Here is a 21099-nt window from a genome sequence, read left to right on the forward strand (position 1 = left end):
CATAAAAATCAGACCAAGTCCTCAGACACTGCGCTCCAGGAAGCTGGGTCAAAGCTTGGTGTTGAAAAATTCAAATAATTTTATGTACTTTTTAACAAACAAGCAAAATAAGCTTCAGAACAGGCCCCATCCTGTTATGAAGATGTCCACAGATCCCTTGCATGAAAGCAGCTAATATGGAGATAAACCTAAAATCCTCCAGCCACATGTACACAGACCTCGCTCAGCTGCAGGCTCCAGGCAGGATGCAGTTGCTCCGAGGTCACCACTACACTTGGAGCATAGAAAGAAAAGCTTCACATCTTATCAAAGCAAGATGAAGTGGGACCCATGTCACATTAAGGGGATGCTGTTTCACAGGCCTTGGAGAGCCCCAAATCTTGCAGCTGCAATTGCATCGTGCCCTGCCCTGCAGCTGCAGGCAGCACAAACCAAGGCTCTGGAGCAGAGGGGGCTGTCATCTGGCTAAATCAGCAACTGCTGACCTGTCACTCCACACCATGCCCACACTGCCTGGGGGCTGCTCGCTTGAGCAAGAAGCAGTGTGCCCAGAACTTGTCTTGCTCAGGATGTGCAGGATTAGAAGTGATGCATTTAAAAAGGCTTTGTTTTCTTGTCTTTTTTTAATCAAGAAGTCAGGAAAAAGGAGGGAGGGAAATTCTGTGTAGTGGTAAGGCCAAGCCACGCATTTGGCAGGTCTGATGAACTCGTTTCTCAACTCTTATTCAGTCCTGGTTTAATACCTCATTAGTATAATACATCATTAGTTACCTGACAGAAAAAAGTCTCTGGTTACATTTTAACATGTATCCTCAGTTCCAACTGAGGATATCAAAAGGCCTTGAAAAGGGTTTGGTTTTGTTTTTCCAGTAGTTTATTTCAAAAGTGTGCCAATGGGATACATAGATAGCACTGTAATTCTGGTACCCCAGACCCACAGACCCCTGACAGCACTTCTGTCTGTCCCCCACCCACCCCCCACACTAATAGAAAGACCTGGGACGTATCAAGAACCCGATTATACGTGGAGACACGGAGCTGAGCTTGCCCTGTGGCTGCAAGCAGGGAAATAAGGCGTCTCTAGCTCACCCACAGCTCAACATATGGTGCTACCATGGTAACTAGAAAATAACATTTACTTCAAGGATGAGGGTGGCAGGACGTGCTAGGGGCTGCTGTGCTTTCCTGCGTGGGCACCCATCCTCTGGGGATCCTGGGATGGGTAGTGGATGGGGCCTGGAGCTCTCATGAAGGGAGGTGGGGGCCCCATGGCGTGGAACATGTGTGGTCCAAAACCTGCAGAAACAAAAGTTGGCAGCTTCAGGCAAAGTAACAAAAAACCTGATGTGTGTGTACTGCTGCTTCAAAGTACTGACACCACAGCTGGCTGACAGCTGTGCCTCACAAATGCGCACATATCCATCTCCCCAAACTCCTGCCCCTCTTTTCAGTATAACTAGGGCCAATCCCTACCCAACACACATCCTTAAAAATAAAAGCTGGTGGGGGGAGTGGGCAGGTGTCTGTAATACCCATTTAAATCTTTTCTACTCAACTACAGAGCAGAGCAAATACATCTATGAGAGTCCAAAATTCCATTAAAAAAATAAAGCATCTCTGGATAGATATATAGAGAGCCAAGGACATGCCAACATTCAACCATCTGCAAAGTTACCCTTTGAAGTTCGGGTTAATGTGGCATTTACACAGCCAGCAAAAGCACTGAGCAGGTCTCAGTACCAGTAACAGTGATCTCCAACATGCCTGGGAATTTGCAAGCAAATACCAACCACAACAGGCAGCTCAGTTTAATTAAACTGTGCTGACAGCTCAGTTTAGATCATCCGTTTACACTGTGTGATCAGGGATGAGGAAAATCAGCTCAGGGCATGCATCAGTACTGCAGCATGGCCTGGCAAGGAGGAAGAGACTGTCTAACACTGAATTTCACACTAGAGGGGGAAACACAGGTACCTGGAGGCGGCGGTGGAGCGATGCCAGGAGGAGGTGGCAGGGCAATGTTCACCACGGCTGAAGGGCCACTTGGAGGTAGATTGAAGTAATTTGCAGAAGCCTCCTCTTCTGCAGCTGGAGGAGGGGGGAGGGCTGCAGAAAAAGTATATATGGTTATGGAAATCTCTCAAGCAAGACAAGCAGAGGTGTCTGCCTTCAGAGATGGAGCACAACCCACACTTTCAGAAGGGCAAACTGTAGCTACCATTTCATGTATGAACTGGAATGAGAAGCAGAACTGCCTTGAAACCCCAGTCACCAATTTCTTCCATGTGAAACCAGCTTTGCTTTGTCCATCATACAACACTCAGTGGACTAAGAAAACATTAAAAACGTGGGTTACCAGTATCTGTGATCTAAGTAAGTTGAATTCAGCTTTTACTTTTCATTCATCACATAAAGAACTCTCTTTTCATCAAGGATCTGCTTCTAGACAAAGCTCATCTCCCATCTAGCTGGATCTGCTGCAAACCTACTGTAACTGCTCTGGGCTCACCACTGCCTCTACCATCCTGAACTGTAACTGCTCCTGGAAGTTTAACAGCAGTCTCACTCATGGAGTGGGTCAGCATTAAGTATTTCAGAGATGAATACAACTCCCTTACCTCCAGGAAGTCCTGGAACTGGCTCCAGCTTTATCCCCGATTCTGTAGTGCCTTCCTTGTCCTTTTCTTTTCCTCTTGCTGCCTGGGACCTGAAAAACAGGCAAAAGTTGGAGAACAAGGATGAGAAAGGCAGGATAAGGAGATATTTACACCACAGTGGCTTCACATTATCTATTCCAGATCCATTTCTTCAGGCCAAAGATGAAAAACTCACAGAACAGACGGATGGTACCAAGTTTGCAAACAGTGTTTACAGGAGATGGACTAGGAGCAAAGCTACCAAAACTCATCTATAATCCTCAGCCAAGAAATGCCTTATGTTACTTGTGTCATCTCCAAGCCAGATCCCACTGTAAACAGAAAACCAAAATGCAAGAGGACCCCAACTATTCACCAAACAACTATCAACTTCTGCATAATACCCAATCATGCTGATCAAGGCTGCAAACTGAGAGAAGAACTTGCAAATCCTCCAGGTTTCCTCCCCCCACACTCACCTTCCCCATTTGACGTTGAGCCTGCGGCCGTTGACAATGAGTTTGTTGAAGGATTTCTCAGCAGCCACCTCTGCAGCCTGCCTGGTGGCAAACTGGATGAAAGCACATTGCTGCCTCTGCACCACCGTTATCGTCCGGATCTCCCCAAACTGGTAGAAGTGATTTCTGCATGGGACAAAAAAAATTATTATAATACCCCACTCCTCCTGGTCACAGAGTATAGGGCAGGTGAAATAGGCATGCTCAGAAACTTTCTCTTCTCCATTCTCAGTTCAAACTCATCATTAGAAATCAATAATCAATCAGTTAATTTGCCCTCCATGCAATTATGGAGCAATAAAAGCTCTGCAGCAGCTTCTCTCAGTAGCTAGCTAGAGGATACAGGACCTCCTTGTAAAAAGGGTTATACAGTATCCCCAACAGCTCAAAGGGATGACTCATCTTTAAAGAGATAAATTTTAATCCAAGCATTTGAAATATGCCTGCTTGTTCTCCAACAAGCTGGCACTCCTCTGCACTTGCCCACCAACCAGTTCCCCATTAAAAAAACTGAAAGCCAGATTTATTTTTGCTCCTCACTTGAAGAGCCATTATCAAAGTGTCAAACAAAAAGGCAAGGGGAATACAAATTCACCAACACACCTGAGATCTGATTCAGTGATGGTATCTCCAAGGCCTCCAACATACAGTGTAGTAATAGTCTTGTCTTCAGGAGGATCTAGACGAGGCATGGTTGATGCTCGTTTCAGAAGTTTGTCAGCCACAGGATCATTAATTCCATAGTAACGATCTTTGATGTTCTGGTCAGCCAGAGGATCATCTGGATCTGTAGGTTTCTCATGTCTAAGGTTCAGCAAACAAAGCATTTTATAGCATCAGGGATGACTGAATGGATTAAAATGATTGTAGCTGCCAGTTTCCCTTCTAAAAACCCTCAGGTCAATTATATCCTTAACCCTGTCCACATAAACATGCCAAAATGGAACAAAGCCCTGAAAACTTCAACTGCAGCCAGGACTGTTCTGAATGAATGGTGCTTCTGACAGCTCAACACTCAGCACTACAAAACACAAGAGCTGGGTTTGAAACAGCCTCTTGTTCAAATACAACGATCTCTGCTTGAGGGGACTGATGCCACAAAGGGGAAAAATTGACTACACAAGAGAAGAGCTACAGTCACTGCCTTGGCAAAGGACACAGCCAACTTCTCACAAACCAAATGGCCACCACAGAGATTCATTTGCTGGCACTGGATGCAAGATTTGCCCTGACCCAAATCACTGTAGTGTCTCCTGCCCACTGCAGCATCTCCAAGGGAAGCTGCATCTGACCGTGGTGAAGAGATGGACTGCCCAAGCTGTGTCTGTACCTGTAGGGACACTCCTCTCCTCTCTTGCACTCTCCTTTTACCCAGAAGGAACAGATGTGAGGACGGTTACGTTTGTAGTATGGAGTGGTTCGGGCCAGCTTCAGCAGCATGTCACTGGTAGAAGTAGCTTTTCCTAGTGCACCAACTGGTCTAGTTCCATCAGAATTGGCTATCTAAAAGCACACACAACACAAATAATTATGTGTATATCAGCACTGAACACTAATGCACAGAATCAGAGCAAGCAAGAGGTTTTAAGAGAAGCTAGGTCACTGCTGCCCTTTCCTCCCCCCACACAGCTACCCAAAAAACATGGTCATGGCTGGCTACACTTACCTCTCGCTCCATGTTCTGGGTGTAGTATTCTTTGTTGACATCAGATTTAGGCATTTCATCCTTAAGGGAGAGTCCTGCATCCCGGACTTGGATAGGCAAACCTAAAATGAAACAAAAAAAACCCAACCAATCCATATGAATAATAAGCTGAAAAAGCAGAAACAGTGATTTCTGCAACCTGCAGTGACCAGAGGTAAATCATCTGCTGCTCAGGGAAACTCTGCCCTTGAACCTCTGAAGAGACATGACCACCAAGACCTGTTCTTCTCAAAGACTGTCCAGTGACAATTACATGCGCACATTCAAAGTAATTTCACCAGCTCCCACTTCAGAGGGCAGCTCCCTGTCTTGGAGCAGGTTTTTGGGTACACACCATATTCCAGGTCGAGCAGGCAGGTCTGACAGACATTCTTCAGCTTGCTGCAGGTCTGGCACACTTCTGTCTTCTTGAAGCGCATCCGCACCCCGGGGCACCAGCGGAACACCGTGAAGGGCCTGGCACAAATCTGGGACACAAGGTGGCACTTGGTTCACTCTGCACAGAGCTGCCATTCTGCTTCTTGCATGGAAACAATCTCCAAACTCATCCAGCTTCTCCAAACCATAAATACAACTCCTTTGTCCTAAAGCTAAGACTCAGAGCTCAGGAAATATTTGTTTCTATTTGGAGTTTTACTTTGACAGGAAAAATTTTAGGGAAATTGTTTTTTTTTTTTTTGTTGCTGCTTTTATTTTATTTATTGCAATAATCCAAGTGCAGATCTACTCAAAGATATATAAATTCTCTTTGATTCCAGGTGATGTCAGTGTGGAGTTTCTAGAGATGAATTACAATGATGGGTACATCAGGCACCAGCACAGCAGCAGTCTGCACAGCTTTGGTGCAGAACAGTGATGCTCCTTCTTATCTCATGGAATGAGGCATTTGCTTCCTCTGCATGTACACCTTGAGTACACAATACAATCTCAGTATGTACAGACTCCAAATTATACCTTTTCTCTACTACCTCAGATGAAAACTGATAAAAGGGTAAAAACCTCCTTTAATTTCCCTCAGTCCAGGCAGCACTGAGTATTTCTTGCTCTTGGAAATAATTGTGGCTTATTTCTTGGGCAGCCAAAACAAATCACCAAATAGCATGAATAACACACATAGTAAAACCCAAACTCCAGGTATTTTGCATTTCTCAGTAAAAACAACAAACTCACCCAAGAAAACATGGAGCATTTTAAATCCTGCAATAACTTCACATATAGCACAGCAGTATTTGCAAAACCTCATTCTGATAAACATGAAGATTTGTTTACAAAGACTCAAGATTTGCTCAATAATTTTACTATTTTAGGACCAACTGACTCTGTCTAACAAGCACAGTAGACTGACCTAAAAAATTTATGTAGTTACATAAACATTTTAAGTTAACCCACATAAGCACTCTTCTGAAGCTGACAGGTTTTTAATCATTAAAATGGATTGCTCCTAGATCTGCACTGATTTTGCCAATCTTTCTTCAAAACACATACCTTGCATTCTTTTCCATATTTTTCTTTGGTCTGAAATATAAAAAATAAAAAACGATGAAATATCACCAACGTAAACAATGAAACATATCATTGATGTGGTAACACAGAAGGTTTTTTCATAATTATGCTGCATTTAGACTCACTCATCCCTAAGTATTTGGCTTACACCTTAGAAAGTCAACAGGACAAAAAATATAAATCCTAAATACTCTCAATACACTTTTGGTTTAGAAACTTTCATTGAAAACAGAGTACTTTAAGTCCCACCTCCTGTACTGATGAAAGGTGAGAATGAAAAGGAGGATTAACAGCTCTTTTTAAAGAGAGGTGATGTTACATTAAATAACCCATGGAAACAAACAGGTTTAGAAATATCCCCTATAGTAGCATTAGGGTTATGTTTCACAAGAACAACCCAATCTCTCTCAGCAAACTTTGTGGAACACGAATGTGAAGGAGATAATGTCAATGTAGGTCATGGGCAAACAGGCCAGGCAGAGAAAAGCAACAGAACATGGACTGACTCACCCTGCACAGAGCAAACCAAGGAAAACAAACAGGAATTTAAACTACCTTCATAAGTCACTTTTAACTTAATTTTAGAGGTGCATGTTTGTCACATTTTAGAAATTGCGCTAATTAGAACTTGAGCAGCTCACAGCTGTCCATGTTGGAGCTTGCCAATACTAAAATTTCATTTTCTACTATTTCCTGCACTCCAGACACTGGGAGGGGTCATCTTCTCTCCTTTGTGATTGATTTGTTCTTAATTCACACCCCTAACTGTGATATTACACACCAACAACAGCTCCTGCTGTGCAGAACCAGCTGTTCAGGAGCGTGTGCTCACTTCAGCACCTCCTCCTGTACCCAGCCCGATTTCAGTCCCCAAACCCACAGCTTCAGGGCCACCAGAGAGAGAGGGAAGGACTGCAGGGTCCAAGGGGCACATACCATCCGAATATAGGGATTTTCTCCAAGACACGTCTGGCACAGGATAGGGAAGTCCTGAATCGAGCAAGAAGAAAATTGGGAATTTGTAACAAGCTCTGCCATCACAACAGCATTCAAGACACACTGAAAAATGATCTAGTTTAACTCATCAGATCATTAAAAGTTGCAACTGGATTCAGAGACACCAGGAGAGCTGCAAGCCAGGACCCAGCCCCAAATTACTATAGAATCATACCATGGTCGCTATTGTAGCTTGGAGTAAAACTTACAATAACCAAATAAAAAGCGCATTCCTGAGATCTGAACCTGTCAGTGCCTGGACTGCAGCAGATGACATCGCCCCCGTTATGCCTCAGCAGCGACTGTCTGCACTGGGCCCACTCGGGAGAGGCTTCAGCTGGAAGGGACGCGGCCAGGGCCACACGAGGGGCCCAGCTCAGCCCCCGCAGCTGCCACAGCCCCTGCACCGCGGCGCGGGGGGAGGAGCGGCGGGGCAGCTCCTTCCCTTCGCGCCGAAAGGAGAGCCGGGGAACCGCGGCAGAGCCCTCCCGGGCGGCTCAGCCGCAGGTGGCGGGTCCCCCGGGCGGGTGGCGGGTCCCCCGGGGCGGGTGGCGGGTCCCCAGAGAAGGTCCCAGCCCCGGGGCCGCCTCCCCGCACTCCGCTCGCCTCGCGGCCTTGCCGCCCCACACGCTCCCGCGGCGGAGCAGGGCCCCGCCGGCCCAGGCCCGCTCTTCCCGGCTGTCCCGGCCCCTCGCGGCCGCCCCGCTCACCGCATCCTCCCAGTTCTGCCGGTTGTAGGTGTTGGAGCCCAGCGATGTGGACATGGCGGCTCCGCTCCGCTGCCGGCAGGCGGCGGCCGGAAGTGACGCCACTTCCACCAGCGCCGTGACGGAAAAGGCGGGCTGAACGAGCGATGACGTCACGGCGGCCGGCGGCAGGGGGCGCTCCAAGCACAGCTCAGCGGGCGAAACCATGGGAAAGGAGGCGGGGGGAGCACGGGGACGAGACCATTGGGAGAAGACGGGGGAGCACCGCCTTCTGTTTTGTTTAAATAATGATTATTATGGAATAAGAGCCAGCGCAAAGAATCCGAGAGCCACGTGTGGTTTATTGAAGGTCACTACACGACGTCAAGCATAAGGCAACAGGCGCCTGTGGCGGAGCAGGGACAGAGGCAGGGACACGCCAATACCTTTCCTATGGCCTACAGCACCTGCAGGGAGGGGAGAACAGCTCGCCGAGCTCATCGGAGCGACACAGCCCAATGCACCTCTTGTTTGTCGTGAGAAGGGCGCAGGTCACGTTGCCTGCAGCAAACCCCAGCCCCAGGCACAGCTCTAGGCTTGGGTGCTGGGAAGTCTTTCTGTGGTGGCGGGTGCAGCAGCTGTTTTGGCTACTGAACAGGAGAATCTGTGGCCAGAGGTGAAGTGCTTTGTTATCTGGACAGGGAAAGCTGCAGCAGGCACTAGCACTACACATTAACTACTAACTACAAGTCTCAAACTCATGCTGTACATCTGTGTGTCACCTACACAGAGCTGTAAACGTGATGCCTCGCTGCTTTGAGACCCGCTGCAGATCCAGGGCTGTGAGCTGTGAGCCCCTCCAGCACACCACAGCAGGTTCCCTGCACTAGGGGAGATGTTTTGGGGTGCTGCACCACCCCCCCAGAGAGCGGGCGGGCTCATCCTGCCCCTCCATGCAGAGGATTCGCAGATGCAGGCTGGCAGAGCCATGGCACAAGTATCATGACACGGCCATGGCTGGCTGGTATTCAAGCCTTTCCCAGCACAGCAGCATGTCAAAGCCCCTCAGAAATGTTTAACAAAGGTCAGCTTCTGAAGTGGAAATGCTCTGCAGAAGAGCCATCTCACCTGCCTGCACCAGCCATGCACTTCTTGGTAATCCTGTCTCCTGGATACACAGCTCTTAATCACCCATTTTAGCTTGGACTGCAGCCAAATTATACCCTGGGTAAATGACCTCCTGGTACAATGTGTGTAGTTAACATATAATGAGTTTCCACCTTTACACCTCCCTCCTACCCACCCTAACTGGAAAAACAAAGATTATGAACCCCACTGTAGCTTTATAATTACCAGGACTAATCTTAACTCTCCACGTTTCATACCCTCATTGCTACAACCCCTAGCAACACAACATTTACTGAGCTGAGGTCTGCCAGGGAGCCTCTCTGGAGCATCCCTGCCTCTCCAGAGCATTCCTGCCTCAGTCAAGAGCTGCAGCAGAACCTGAATTCCCAGCTTTCAGCACATCCTGCTGCCACATCCAGCTGAGATGCAGCGGGCTGACGGTGGGCTTGGTTGCCAGTCAGATCCATGAACACTACAGTACACTATGTTTAAAGTTTAAAAGCAAACTGATCAACTCCTTTGTGAAAAAACCTCTGCCACCTCGGCTAAGCAAGCTACATAGGCCAGAGGGGTAGGGCAATATGGCCCAGCCCCCACAGCTGAGGTATTCTATGAGGGAGCAGAAAACCAAAAGAAAAGATCATGCTGCTGGCAGTAACTTGCCAGAATGCAGAAGGCAGGGACACTCCTTAAAATGTTTGTTTGGGAAGGGCATTGCCCTTTGTGAAAGAGAAGTTGTTCACCGGGTATGTAACATCAGGTTTGTGGGCTGACATGGAAAAAAAGCCAATACAGGTTCTTTTCTGCTGATAAATCCAAATTCAGCCCAAATCATCTGTTGATAAAGCCAAATTCAGTGCAAACCTGGAGGGAGATCTTTTTCTGTGCTCTAAGACGTGCTGCAAGTTACTCTAGCCTGTGGCAGTGAGGGGAAGTGGAGTGGTGGTTAGTGGGCACTACGACAAGGGGAGAGAGAACAAACCAGCCCAAACCACGGCAGGCTCAGCCCCCTCCTGGCAGCTGGCCGGGCCCGTGGCACACCCACACATCACAAAGGAGCTCTGGCAGAACCTTTCACCAGGTGCTTTTTCAGGGTGCCAGTCCATCCAGCCGTCGGGAGCCAGCGCTGGGAGCCGCTACGGGAGCACGGGGCCGAGGCTGAGCTCCACGTGATGGGTGAGCCAGATCACCTCGGAGGTGTGGTCACCATCCTCGTTGGGCCGGATGGGAGCAGTGAGGTTTTTGAACTCGTGCTTCATCTTGAAACTCACGGTCACTTCGCCCTCTTCTTTCTGTGGGGTGACCTTGATGAAAACTCCCACCTTATTGGCTTTTCTAAAGGCAATAACGCTGCAAGGCAGAACACACAGGAACATTGGGTCAGCCAAGTTCTCAAAGCATTGTTCCAAGTGGGACAATGCTCTCAGAGGAACTCAAACCACACTGGAGGCAGACAGGACGAGAGGGAGTTACTCAAAGAGACAAGTTTTTAAGGGAGAGGATCCCCACAGGACACTCACTCAGGGTCATCCTGGAAGTCTTGAGGCTCTGCTAGCTCATCATATTCTGCTGCAGCATCTTTGCCAGCCAGAATAAGCTCCTTGGGAGGAACTGCCACCTGAAACAGAGCATGGAGAGAAAGAAGCCTTTCAGCACTGATCACCAGTTACACTGCCAGCAGGAGAGGGCTCTGCTCTTCTGAGGTCTGCTTCACTGTGGTTTAACAGAAAAGTGATTCATCCTCAGCTTTTCCCTGCTCCAGGACCACTTGATTACCACCCTGCCAGTGAAATAACAAATTTCTCCCTTGGGTTTTGGATATCAACGAACAGACATAATTTCAAAATACTTAATGAGCTGCTGTTTACAATTGTGACAGTCATTTAAGCTCCAAGGACGGAAACGCAGGACAGTTAGCAGGGGTTGAAGGACGTATGAAAAGTGTGCCCTATGGAAGGACAAATGGGAGTAGTAAACCCTGGAAGAGGCTTGGGCTTAGCCAGCAGGAGGGTACAATCAATACCTTGGCAGTGCTGTTGATGTTATCAGGGTCTCCCTCCTCACACTCCAGCAATGTGACATGTGTGACGTTCTCCACGGGATTAGTCAGAGTCAGAAGGACTTGGCTCTCCTGAGGAGATTCGGGAATCACAGTTCAAGAAGCAATTGTGTGAAAATTCATTGTTACTGTAAGCACCTCCATCTTCTCTGACTCATCAACACATTCAAAAATTGCATCACAACCTCTCAATGGATGGACAGCGACCACCCCCGTTCATAAGACAGGCGCCAATGCCATGCAAAACTCTTAATATAAGCAATATGTATTTTGGGAGTCCAGCTGAGATCTCAATTCCACACCTTTTATTCTCCAGACATTGGCAAGTGCTGATGTCACACTGCACAGCAATCTACTGCTGCAGTGACAAGTACATGCAGTGTTACTCTGGCCACTCCCTTAAACCCTGCACCCTCTAAATGGAGTGAGTGGAGCCCTCAGGGAACAATCATCACACCATGTCATCTTCCAAGAAGATCCCACATTCACAGCTCCTGGCTATGTCTCAGCCTAAGACACTCCTGGAAAAGCTACTGACCTTCATGTAGCGCAGGTTGGGAATAGACATGATTCTCACTTCAGGGATGTAGTTACTACAAAATAACAGAGCAAATAACTGTGAGGGACTGTGCTGCTGTCTGTAAAGCTATTAGAGCTTTCCTAAAAGAAAAAATGAAGGGTCCTTTTGCTGTATAACCCTAATCCTACAAAACCCTGCTACAGTCTGGGGCTGGCACAGCATGCAGTGTTTTTGTCAAATTGCTGAAATCTTCAGTAGATCAGCAAGCAAACCTATTACAGATAAGCTAAATATATTTAAAAAGGTGATTACACCATTCTAAGGGATGACACAATCCCACAAGAGGTCAAAGGAAATTAAAATAGAAGGCATTAACTAAGCATAAACAGGGAGTTGCTGTCCCCAGTCCCCATCTCCTACTTACACAGCAACCAGCTGGATCTTGAATTTGATAGACGTTGGATTGAATTCTGGTTTGCTCAGGTTATGTTCACATTTCTAGAAAGAAAGGTATTTAAGTCAGCACCAGAAGACAGTGTGCAGTCACACACTGCAGAATCAGAGCCACAAGTGCTGTGTCACTAGCCATTATATTACAGCCTCCAGCACAGCACATAGAAACTATCTGGGGTGCATGTCCAATGTACTCAGCTACTGATACTCCAAAATGTCATATCCAGCACTACTAGCACAACCTCAGAAACACAGGACTTGGAACCAGTCTTGAAAACACCTGGACACTGACTGCAGCACAAGTAACTGTATGCTCCAGAATCCATTAAAAAAAATGAAGTAGCTAGACCCTATGATCTCCTCATAGGCTACTCTTCAAATACAGGATCAGTCTGACATGACTTCTTTCTGAGTAAATACTCTGCGTTTGTTAAGCATCCTGCATCTTAAATACTTACAATAATATTGCTCTATTACTTTAGGAACTAGATAAATAAATATCCTTGTATGACTAAGAAAACAAATCGTGTAGTAAGGGGTGTGTAGAAAGCCAACAGCAGAACTTGGATTTAACTCTTGCCTCTCTTCACTTCCCAGATCTCTGATTTGCTTCTCTGAAATAGCCTCTTCCTGCCTTCACTCTAGTGACATCTTCAGTATTCTGCACTGCCTCTCCCTAATATTTTGTTTGTTGACTTTTGTCCTAAGTAACAGCAAATTTTTTTTTATTTCGACTGTACTGGCAGTCCTCTTTGCCTCCTTGGCTAGGCAGGGCACTAGCACAAACCACCTTTGTATCTTTATGCATCTTTGACACTGTTGACCCCCTTTCACAACTGTCATCACACCAGAGACATGACAGCCTCCCTCACCCCCTTAGTGCTGTTACGACTAACTTGGCTGAAAACTTTCAACAACCAGAAGCATTTGAGCCATTTCTTTTAAAAGAGAAACACACAGCCCATTTCCCAAGCACCCAAGTGCTGAGAGCCTGGAAAGGGCACTTCTCTGGATTGAATTCCCTACCCGGCAGCGCAGCGAGCGTTTGATCAGGAGGTGCTTGTGACGTGGGTAGAGCTGGGAAGCACAGATGGGCTGGAAGTCAGGCTGCAGCAGGCGCTGGCGCAGAGTCGTCACTGGGAACACAACAGAAAGCAAGACAAAGAAATGTCTCAGAAACTGAAACTCGAGCTGGATTCTACATATGCACCTCACACTGTGTGGAGATCTGCCACCATCTCTAAGACACTTAATTTCACCTGCGCCTCATAATTTAGAAGCCACTGGCGATATTGTATTTCTAGAAATAAATAGAAAGGCAAAAGCTGACTAAAGCTGCCCTGGGTGGGCACAGTAACATGAGAACAACATCAGTGCTAGCCCAGGAGAAACAAGGGACCCACATCTTTCTTCACAGCTGAGCTGGGATGGAAACAAGAGTTTTCTAATCATCTAGAACATAGTTCTTTCCCTCACCACAGCAAATGAGTTTCAGCTTTGTTACCCTCACAGCTGGGTGCTGCATGACTACAATATGCAGCTTCTTAGCAAGGAGTTTGCATAACTCAGACTCACACATAGAATTAGAGAAAACATAGTTCCCAAAGCAAGGAACTCCCAGCAGCCAAAACCTCCCATGGGTTTCTCTCAAAATGCAGTCTCCTCACTGCACCAGGGCCTAAGAGGCAAGTGAGCCACCTGACAGCCTTTCCCTCACTGTGAGGAAACAGGAAAGTTGTTTTCTTCACCAGCATCAAACTCACAATGCCAACAGCTTCATGAGAAAGGGAAACCAAGGAGATCTACCCCTTTCCATAAACCTTTCATGAATTGATACTGGCAGACTTTGTAGGCCTGCAGAGCTACCAACATCATCGTTCCACTTGGAGCTACCGCAGCTGGAAGCCCACATCACTTCTGTACCTGCTGGTTCCTGTTCACACCAAGTCTTACTGATCAATTTACAGTATTTGTGGATTAAATTTATGAGTCAGCTAAAGAACTGGCAAGTGTACACAGGCTGTTCCAAGCTGATGTCAAAGCAATGTGCAATTGTTACTCAACAGCCCACTTTTGGTTCCAGATCCCCAGCAGCTGCTATTTCCTTATTTCCTGCTATTATATGAAAAAGGATATTAGCTTTTTTCTTCATCCCAAAGTTGATGCCTCATACACACAGAAATTAAGGCCAGCAAGAAAATTAAATAACCCTTCAGGCCTTCTGGCTCTGAAGCCACGTACAACATGACTTCTTTCCATGTACAACATGAAGCTGAGGCTGCATTCAAAGTTACCATTTAAAAATTGGTAATTTCAGTATTTCAATCCCAGCATAAAAATGACCAGGAACTTGGGTCATGAGGAACGCCACAAGCTTGTAGGCAATGCCCATGTTACAAAATGTAAGGCAAAAAAGTGACAGAATATTAAGGTTTTACCTTCTGTCAGATTGATTGGTCTTGTGTAGTAATCCTCAGGAAGAGGCTCCACTTCTTCCACTGCATCAGCTGGCTCAATCTTGATCTCCTTCTGGTCTTCTCCTTCTTTCAGGCTAAAGCAAAATAATGGGCAACTCAGTAATGAAATAGGGCATGTGTGCTCTGACAGCAACTGCATTATAGCACAGAAGGCAGCGAGAGCCAAGATTGCACAACAATAATTACAACAAGGGTGTGAGCAGTCCCTTGTTCCTCTTGGGAGAAAGCAGATCTAGAGCTGCTGCAGACAGATGCCTGAGGATCTGACACCTCTCCAGTGCTCAAAAGGGGTAATCTCCTCTCACTGCTATCTGCTAATTGTCTATCATCTTTCTAGAGTTGCTTTACTCCTCTCTTGCCTACACCTCCAATGCTCCCCCCAAAGGTAACCCCACCCCTGAGACTCACGAGAGTCCAGCGAGGGCACTGATGGGAGCTCCGGGCCTCTGGCGCTGAAGCCTCGTTCCAAGGCCGTATTTGTCCTACAAGGAAAAAAGGAACTGTCACCCTCAGGTCTGCCTCCTGATGGGACACAAAGACCAGCTGCAAACTCATCCTTTGAGCTGCATGACAAGCATAGGGGTACAAGCAAAGGAAAGCAAAAAGGAGAAAGTATTCAATGCTTCCTAAGATACATTCTTCTGCTTAAACTGTTAGCAAGGAGAAAACAATTCCCACTGCACTGCAGATGGGGAAAGACAGATGTGTGTGGCTACTGCTTATAAAGCTTTTTGCTCCTTCCTCAAATCACCAGCCTGCACTACTGACACATCTTCCCTGGATATTCTCTTCAGAGCAACTCCATGTCAAGTAGTGTAGAATGAGAGCTCAGCTGTCAAAGGAAGTGGGTTGATGTGGTTATGCATCCATCTGAAAGGCTCTGTAGCACTACTTGAGGCAGCTGAAAGGTTCAGACTCCTACAAGCCTCGTTACCTACAAGTCTCTCTCCAGCAATAGCTGAGCTACTCCTCAGCATTCTACAGCTGAGCTGTACCCAGGGTGCTTGGAGGCAGACATCTTCCTTCTGGGCAGGGCTGAAAACTTGAATTCTCACCAAATGAGAAATGTGAGCATCAGCCTAACTCTGGTGATTTTTCAAGAATGAGATTATTAATGTAGTGGCACTTGCCTTGGCCAAGCAGACAGCTGTGTTTCAGCCAAGCTTGGTGAAGGACTGCTTTTCAAGTGTACATTACTTACTCAAAGACACTGCCCTGTTTATAAACTAACACAAAGTAATTTTTGTAACAAATGTTACCCTCTGAAGAGTTAGGCTTCACCTGTGTTTGTTCTAGGCACACCTAAGCCAGAGGCCCTGAGGTATGGTGTAGGATCTGTTACTCCCCTTCAGTTGGTACCATGAGAGCTTTAACACCAGCAGAAACTGTGAAAAGACTTACCACTACGTGTATAGTGTGTTGCTGTGGAGAGCCCCCAAAATAGCAGCAGGTAGCAACGGAGACAAAAAATGCAGCCATAAGACACAAGCAAAGGCACAGAGCAAGCACAATTCATTGAAGTAGCAAGCATATGCAGTCACCCAGCTAAACAAAGTGAGCATTTCCCTTCCAGGTACAATGAACAAGTCATTCAAGCCACAACCAAGTCTTAAGGTTAACTTCAGTAGAGATTTCATGCAGAGAAGTGTCAGACAATGCTGATCTATCTGTCACTAAGCTGTGGGATGAACTGTCCTGAGAAAGAGCTGCCACTGGCACTGCGGCTGCAGTTGCACTGCATTTCACTGCTGGAGAACATATTCCCAGGCATGGCAAGTATAAACCTTCTGGCACTGCTGGGGAGGACTATCAGAGAGAGTGGCAATGGAATACACAGTAACGAGTGTAAAGGTATTCATTCCTAAAGAAAGACTAATTTTCTTCATCTTGTCCTCAATTAGCCAAAGCTGGGCAGCCCTATCATGCTACCAACTATCTAATTTTCCAGGCTGAGGCTGTTGTGGATCACTTTTCCTGCTCTGAGAGGATGGCACAACCAGCTCACCGAGAAGGCCAGTGGAACGTAGTTGCGGCGTCGCACCAGCTTCTTCCTGTCCCGCTCGATCTTCTCCTTCTGGGCCAGCTGCTGGTAGTACTCAACCAGTTTGTTAATCTGGAGGGAGGAACAGGGAGCACTGTCACCTCAGCTGCAGCATTTGTTTGTGAACTAGCTGGGGTTCCAGCTACTTGTTTCACTCTGTTCCTAGTACCAGCTGCATTGTGTGGGATGTACTTCAAGAAGTCTGTGTACCTTAATGTGTCTTAAACTACAATGTGGGTGACAAAATGACCCTTCCTTGGGAATGATGTGTGTTGGAGGGCAGCGTCCAATTCTCACTTTGCAATTCAGCAACTGAGACTTCATTCACAAATTTGCCATGACTGCAGAGAGTAATGTCATGTGGCCAACTCTGAGCCATTTGGATTGGCAGAGCAAACAGCATCTTTAGCATCTTTTCCCCCCTCCCCGAGGCTGGTCACATTTAGAGTGGAGCCCTAACGGGTAAAAGGGAAGGGTGTTAAAGGTGCAGTTGTGTTTTCCAGATCCTAGACACACTTTTGATTGGAAAACAGCTTTTTTTCACATACATACGCAGCACATTCACCTTAACAGCACCATTAGATAGGTTGGTTTCAACTGAGCTTCTTCTCAAAAGGAGATTTTATACTGCGATATCCTCAGGGGAGCCTCTAAGAGGCCTTCCCTCCATTGAATTCAGTCAAGGTGAAGATTAGGAACTGGAACTGGCATCTGAAGGATTATATAGATGCAGAAAAAGTGATTGAGAGGGCCTGACACTCTAACAGTTCTTTCTGGCTGATGCATTTCAGCCCAAGCACAGCTTTCCCCCTCACTCACCCTCTGTGTATGAGGATTCTCCGGCTCCTGCCAGCCACCACTCGCTGCACAAGAGAAGAGAAAAAGCAAAGTCCACAGGAGGTTTCCAGATGCCACACAGAAATCACACCCAACACTGAACTATCTTGGTGTTATTTATAAAATATGACATTCCCTATTTTTGCTACACCTACCATTGCAATTGTTTAAGTTCATGTCTGTACAAATATACACCTCTGAAAGAGTTGCGCAGGCAGGTTTGGAATGAAAAAGCTCTGACAGCTTTTATATTGTGTTTTTAAACATGTGTTGCTTGAGAGATACTCAGGACAGCACCCAGGAATCACTTCAGTAGCAGGTACATGTGTTTATATGTGTGTCTCTTATTACTGGCTGCTGCCGTCTCTGCATCCTCAGCTCCATTTTAAGTCACATCAAGTCCGAGGATCTGCTTGGCCTACTCAGCCCCACTTGACAGATATTTTCTGTACATCTCACGTACCAAAAAAATAGATGAAAGCTTTGTTCTAGTGCTCTTGTGAAGAGAAAAGCAAAGTTCAAACACTGACTAGCAGCTCTGGAATAAGTCTAAGTGAACAAAAGTGATGGAAAATAAATTAGGTGTTTATGCTGTCAGACTGAGCAGCTTCAAAGCCTGTGAAAGCACACAAACAAGATCTCATCTGTGGGGAGGGTGCACTGACTAAAACAGTTTGACAGTTTTCTCACTTGTCAGGTAATACAGGCATGAAAGTGCGTCACACATTCCACTAACTCAGCTCAGCTCTTCAGAGGAGTCTTCAGCAGCAAAGAGCTGTGAATTTCCCACTACAACTCCAATCCTAGCCAGATATCACGTCTGTAGCACAGTCGGGAACTAACTGGATTATCTGTTACCTTCAAAACACAAGCAGGGCTCATGCTGTAACTCAGCTGTGTGTCTTTCAACTGTCCCTTACCAACAGACTTGTCTGCCATGCCAACGTCCCGGGAGGTCCAGCGGCAGAAGCCGCAGGCCAGGTAATAGGCTTTCTTCATGGTGGTCTTGGCCGGGTCGTCGGGCAGCGGCGCAGGGATGCTCGTGGCCCGTGTGGAAAGGGTGTGCATGCAGCAGGGGCAGTCAAAGCAGTTGGCACACCTGCAAACAACGAGGCAGGGCTCTGAGAACGTTGAGATGCCTGAGCGCATCCAGAGGAGGCAACAAGGCTGGTGAGGGGCTTGGAACACAAGCCCTCTGAGGAACGTTTGAAGGAACTGGGGTTGTTTAGCCTGGAGAAGAGGAGGCTCAGAGGTGACCTCATTGCTCTCCACAACTTCCTGAAGGGAGGCTGTAGACAGGTGGGGTTGGTCTCTTTCACCAGGCAGTAAGTGACTGAACAAGAGGACACAGTCTCAAGCTATGTCAGGGAAGGTACACGTTGGATATTAGGAAAAAAAAAATTCACCAGAAGAATAATAAAGTACTGGAATTGTCTTCCCAGGGAGGTGGTAGAATCACCATCTCTGGATGTGTTTAGAAAAAGACTGGACATGGTGCTATAGTCTAGTTGAGGTGTTGGGGCATAGGTTGGACTTGATGATCTTAGAGGTCCCTTCCAACCTCATTGTTCTGTGATTCTGAGAAGGGTCCCAGGCTGAGAGAAATGCTCCCAACAACCACATCAGCACTAAACCAACAGATCATTAACTCCTAAGCAACAGCACTAGGGATAATGAGCTGTCACAGGAACTTGGGGATTCAGAGTCAGCAGAAGAGCAGCAGCAGTGAGAAACACAATGTGATACAAAAAAACCTCTGTATTATGAGCCCAGGTCATAAAAATACCCCCAAAAAGTCGTGAACAGCACATGGTACATCATGGAAAGACACTTATTCCCCAAAATAGACTCAAACACAACAAGCAGCCATGTAATTTTAGAAGAGTTTCAGACAGACATGGGAAGGGACTCTTTTAAATAGGGAGACTTGATGGGAAAAAAACAAAAAAAAAACCCAAAAAAAACCAAAGCAAATTTACCTGTTCTTTTTCAGCTTGGCTTCAGCTGAAGGCATGTTTTCCAGGCAGCTGGGGCAGTAGTGAGAGTCAACCTGAAGAAGACACAGCCACATCACACACGTTATCTGGCACACCTTTGTCCAAAAAGCCCCAAACTGCCACATGATCCCACAAGGATTTGTGTCTTGCAACAGCAGGACGAAGCCAGGGAAGGCTTGAGACGTGTACTGGTGTGCAAAACCTTAGCCCATCTCAGCCAGATTTTGATTTTTAATAACATAAATTATAAGGTTTCTTAAGTCAGAATGGATTAAATTACTCCACCTTCTAAATGGGAAAAGATCAGCCAGGTGTTGACCTTTAACAGTTACCAGAATCTCATTTTTCAGCTTGAACAAAAGTTTTAACATTTTATTTTCCATTTAGACCTAAATTTATTCTGTCCTCGCAGTTACACTGGGCAGATACATGCATATTTCAGAAGCTGCTTTGTATCTCTCTGCTGTCACAGTGAATTTTATCAATTAAAACAACAACAGCAAGACTGGGCCCCCTTCTTGAATAGGAATTCAAACTGATTATTAAGCATGGCCACGCACAATGACTACACTGCTCACACCACAGTGAATTCATGACAGATACAGCCAGGTCACAAATCCGCTCTTCAGAGGCCTCAACATTTCATTAGAGATGCCTCTTCTGAGATCCGGGCTGCACAGTCATTCTTTCAAGGCTTCCCAAATCTATCACAATTTCTTAATTCCACCAGGCTTCCACAAAACCAGGCGCAGCGATTTTAATATGACAATTTATGAAGCCAAACCCTCCCCTCCACAGCAAAAATCGTAGCTGCAAAAAACACACATCCCTCCACAGCAAAAATCGAGGAGGGGTGAGGGTCTGGGGGTCCTTGCCCCTCCAGGGCGGGGCCCGATGGGCATGGGTGTGGTGTGGGAGGGGTTTGACCCAAGGGTTGGGTCCCGCCGAGGGTGAGGGGTCCCCGCGGCCCCGGCCGGGCCCCATCGAGGTGTGGGGGGATCCCCGCTCCCCCGGCCGGGGCCGGTTAGGGGGGCTGGTCCCCCATGAGGGGAAGCCGCCCCAGCCAATCACAGCCCGAGCTCCGCCGACGGACAGGCCCGCACAGCCAATCCACCGCGCAGCCCCGCCCCATCCGTCACTCGCGGCCAATCCCCGCGCTCCGTGCAGCGCTGCGCCCTCCCGCCAGCCGCGCCAACAACCAATAGCAAAGCAGAGAGCGAGTGAGTGGCAGGAGAGCGACCCAATCGCAGCGCGCAGATAGAGCACCGTCCCGCCCGGTCCCGCCCGGTCCCGCCCGGTGCGTGGGTGCGGCGCGGCCGGTCCGCCGTTACCTCGTGCGAGACGCACTCGAGCGAGCGGAGCTCGCTGCAGTAGCGGCAGAAGTACAGCTGCGGCAGCGGCGCCCGCAGCTCCTTCTCGCCGCGCACCAGGTACAGCACCCGCTCCGATTGCAGCAGCGACGCCATCTTGGCAGAGGGCGGGCTCCGCCGCGCCGCCGCCGCCTGACGTCACCGCGCCGCCTGACGCCACCACGCCGGCCTGA

The 21099-nt window shown here is 47.4% G+C and overlaps 2 protein-coding genes across 4 annotated transcripts; both read right to left on the reverse strand.

Moving 5' to 3' along the window:
* Nucleotides 1–702: 702 nt before the first annotated feature.
* Nucleotides 703–8180, reverse strand: RBM22 (RNA binding motif protein 22). The gene is made up of 11 exons (XM_053990770.1): nucleotides 8069–8180; nucleotides 7299–7352; nucleotides 6345–6374; nucleotides 5194–5326; nucleotides 4821–4921; nucleotides 4485–4657; nucleotides 3758–3958; nucleotides 3116–3280; nucleotides 2619–2707; nucleotides 1975–2106; nucleotides 703–1296 (listed from the first exon to the last, which is right to left on the reverse strand). Exons 1-11 carry the CDS (start codon nucleotides 8120–8122, stop codon nucleotides 1166–1168), a joined length of 1263 nt encoding a protein of 420 aa, XP_053846745.1. The 5' UTR covers nucleotides 8123–8180; the 3' UTR covers nucleotides 703–1165.
* Nucleotides 8181–8386: 206 nt separating this feature from the next.
* On the reverse strand, nucleotides 8387–21073 carry DCTN4 (dynactin subunit 4). 3 transcript variants are annotated; one of them, XM_053990772.1, is made up of 13 exons: nucleotides 20888–21073; nucleotides 19539–19609; nucleotides 18480–18658; nucleotides 17542–17585; nucleotides 16687–16794; nucleotides 15090–15163; nucleotides 14643–14755; nucleotides 13231–13340; nucleotides 12176–12249; nucleotides 11770–11824; nucleotides 11196–11303; nucleotides 10693–10790; nucleotides 8387–10522 (listed from the first exon to the last, which is right to left on the reverse strand). In XM_053990772.1, the coding sequence occupies exons 1-13, from the start codon at nucleotides 21020–21022 to the stop codon at nucleotides 10309–10311; spliced, it is 1383 nt and encodes a 460-aa protein (XP_053846747.1). In that variant the 5' UTR covers nucleotides 21023–21073; the 3' UTR covers nucleotides 8387–10308. The 3 variants fall into 3 exon arrangements, with proteins under 3 accessions (XP_053846747.1, XP_053846746.1, XP_053846748.1); XM_053990771.1 differs by lacking the exon at nucleotides 20888–21073 and adding an exon at nucleotides 20382–20608; XM_053990773.1 differs by lacking the exon at nucleotides 20888–21073 and adding an exon at nucleotides 20117–20466.
* Between the last annotated feature and the right edge of the window lie 26 nt (nucleotides 21074–21099).

The sequence above is a fragment of the Vidua macroura genome, chromosome 15 (genome assembly GCF_024509145.1).
Source record: "Vidua macroura isolate BioBank_ID:100142 chromosome 15, ASM2450914v1, whole genome shotgun sequence".
Classification (NCBI taxonomy): domain Eukaryota; kingdom Metazoa; phylum Chordata; class Aves; order Passeriformes; family Viduidae; genus Vidua; species Vidua macroura.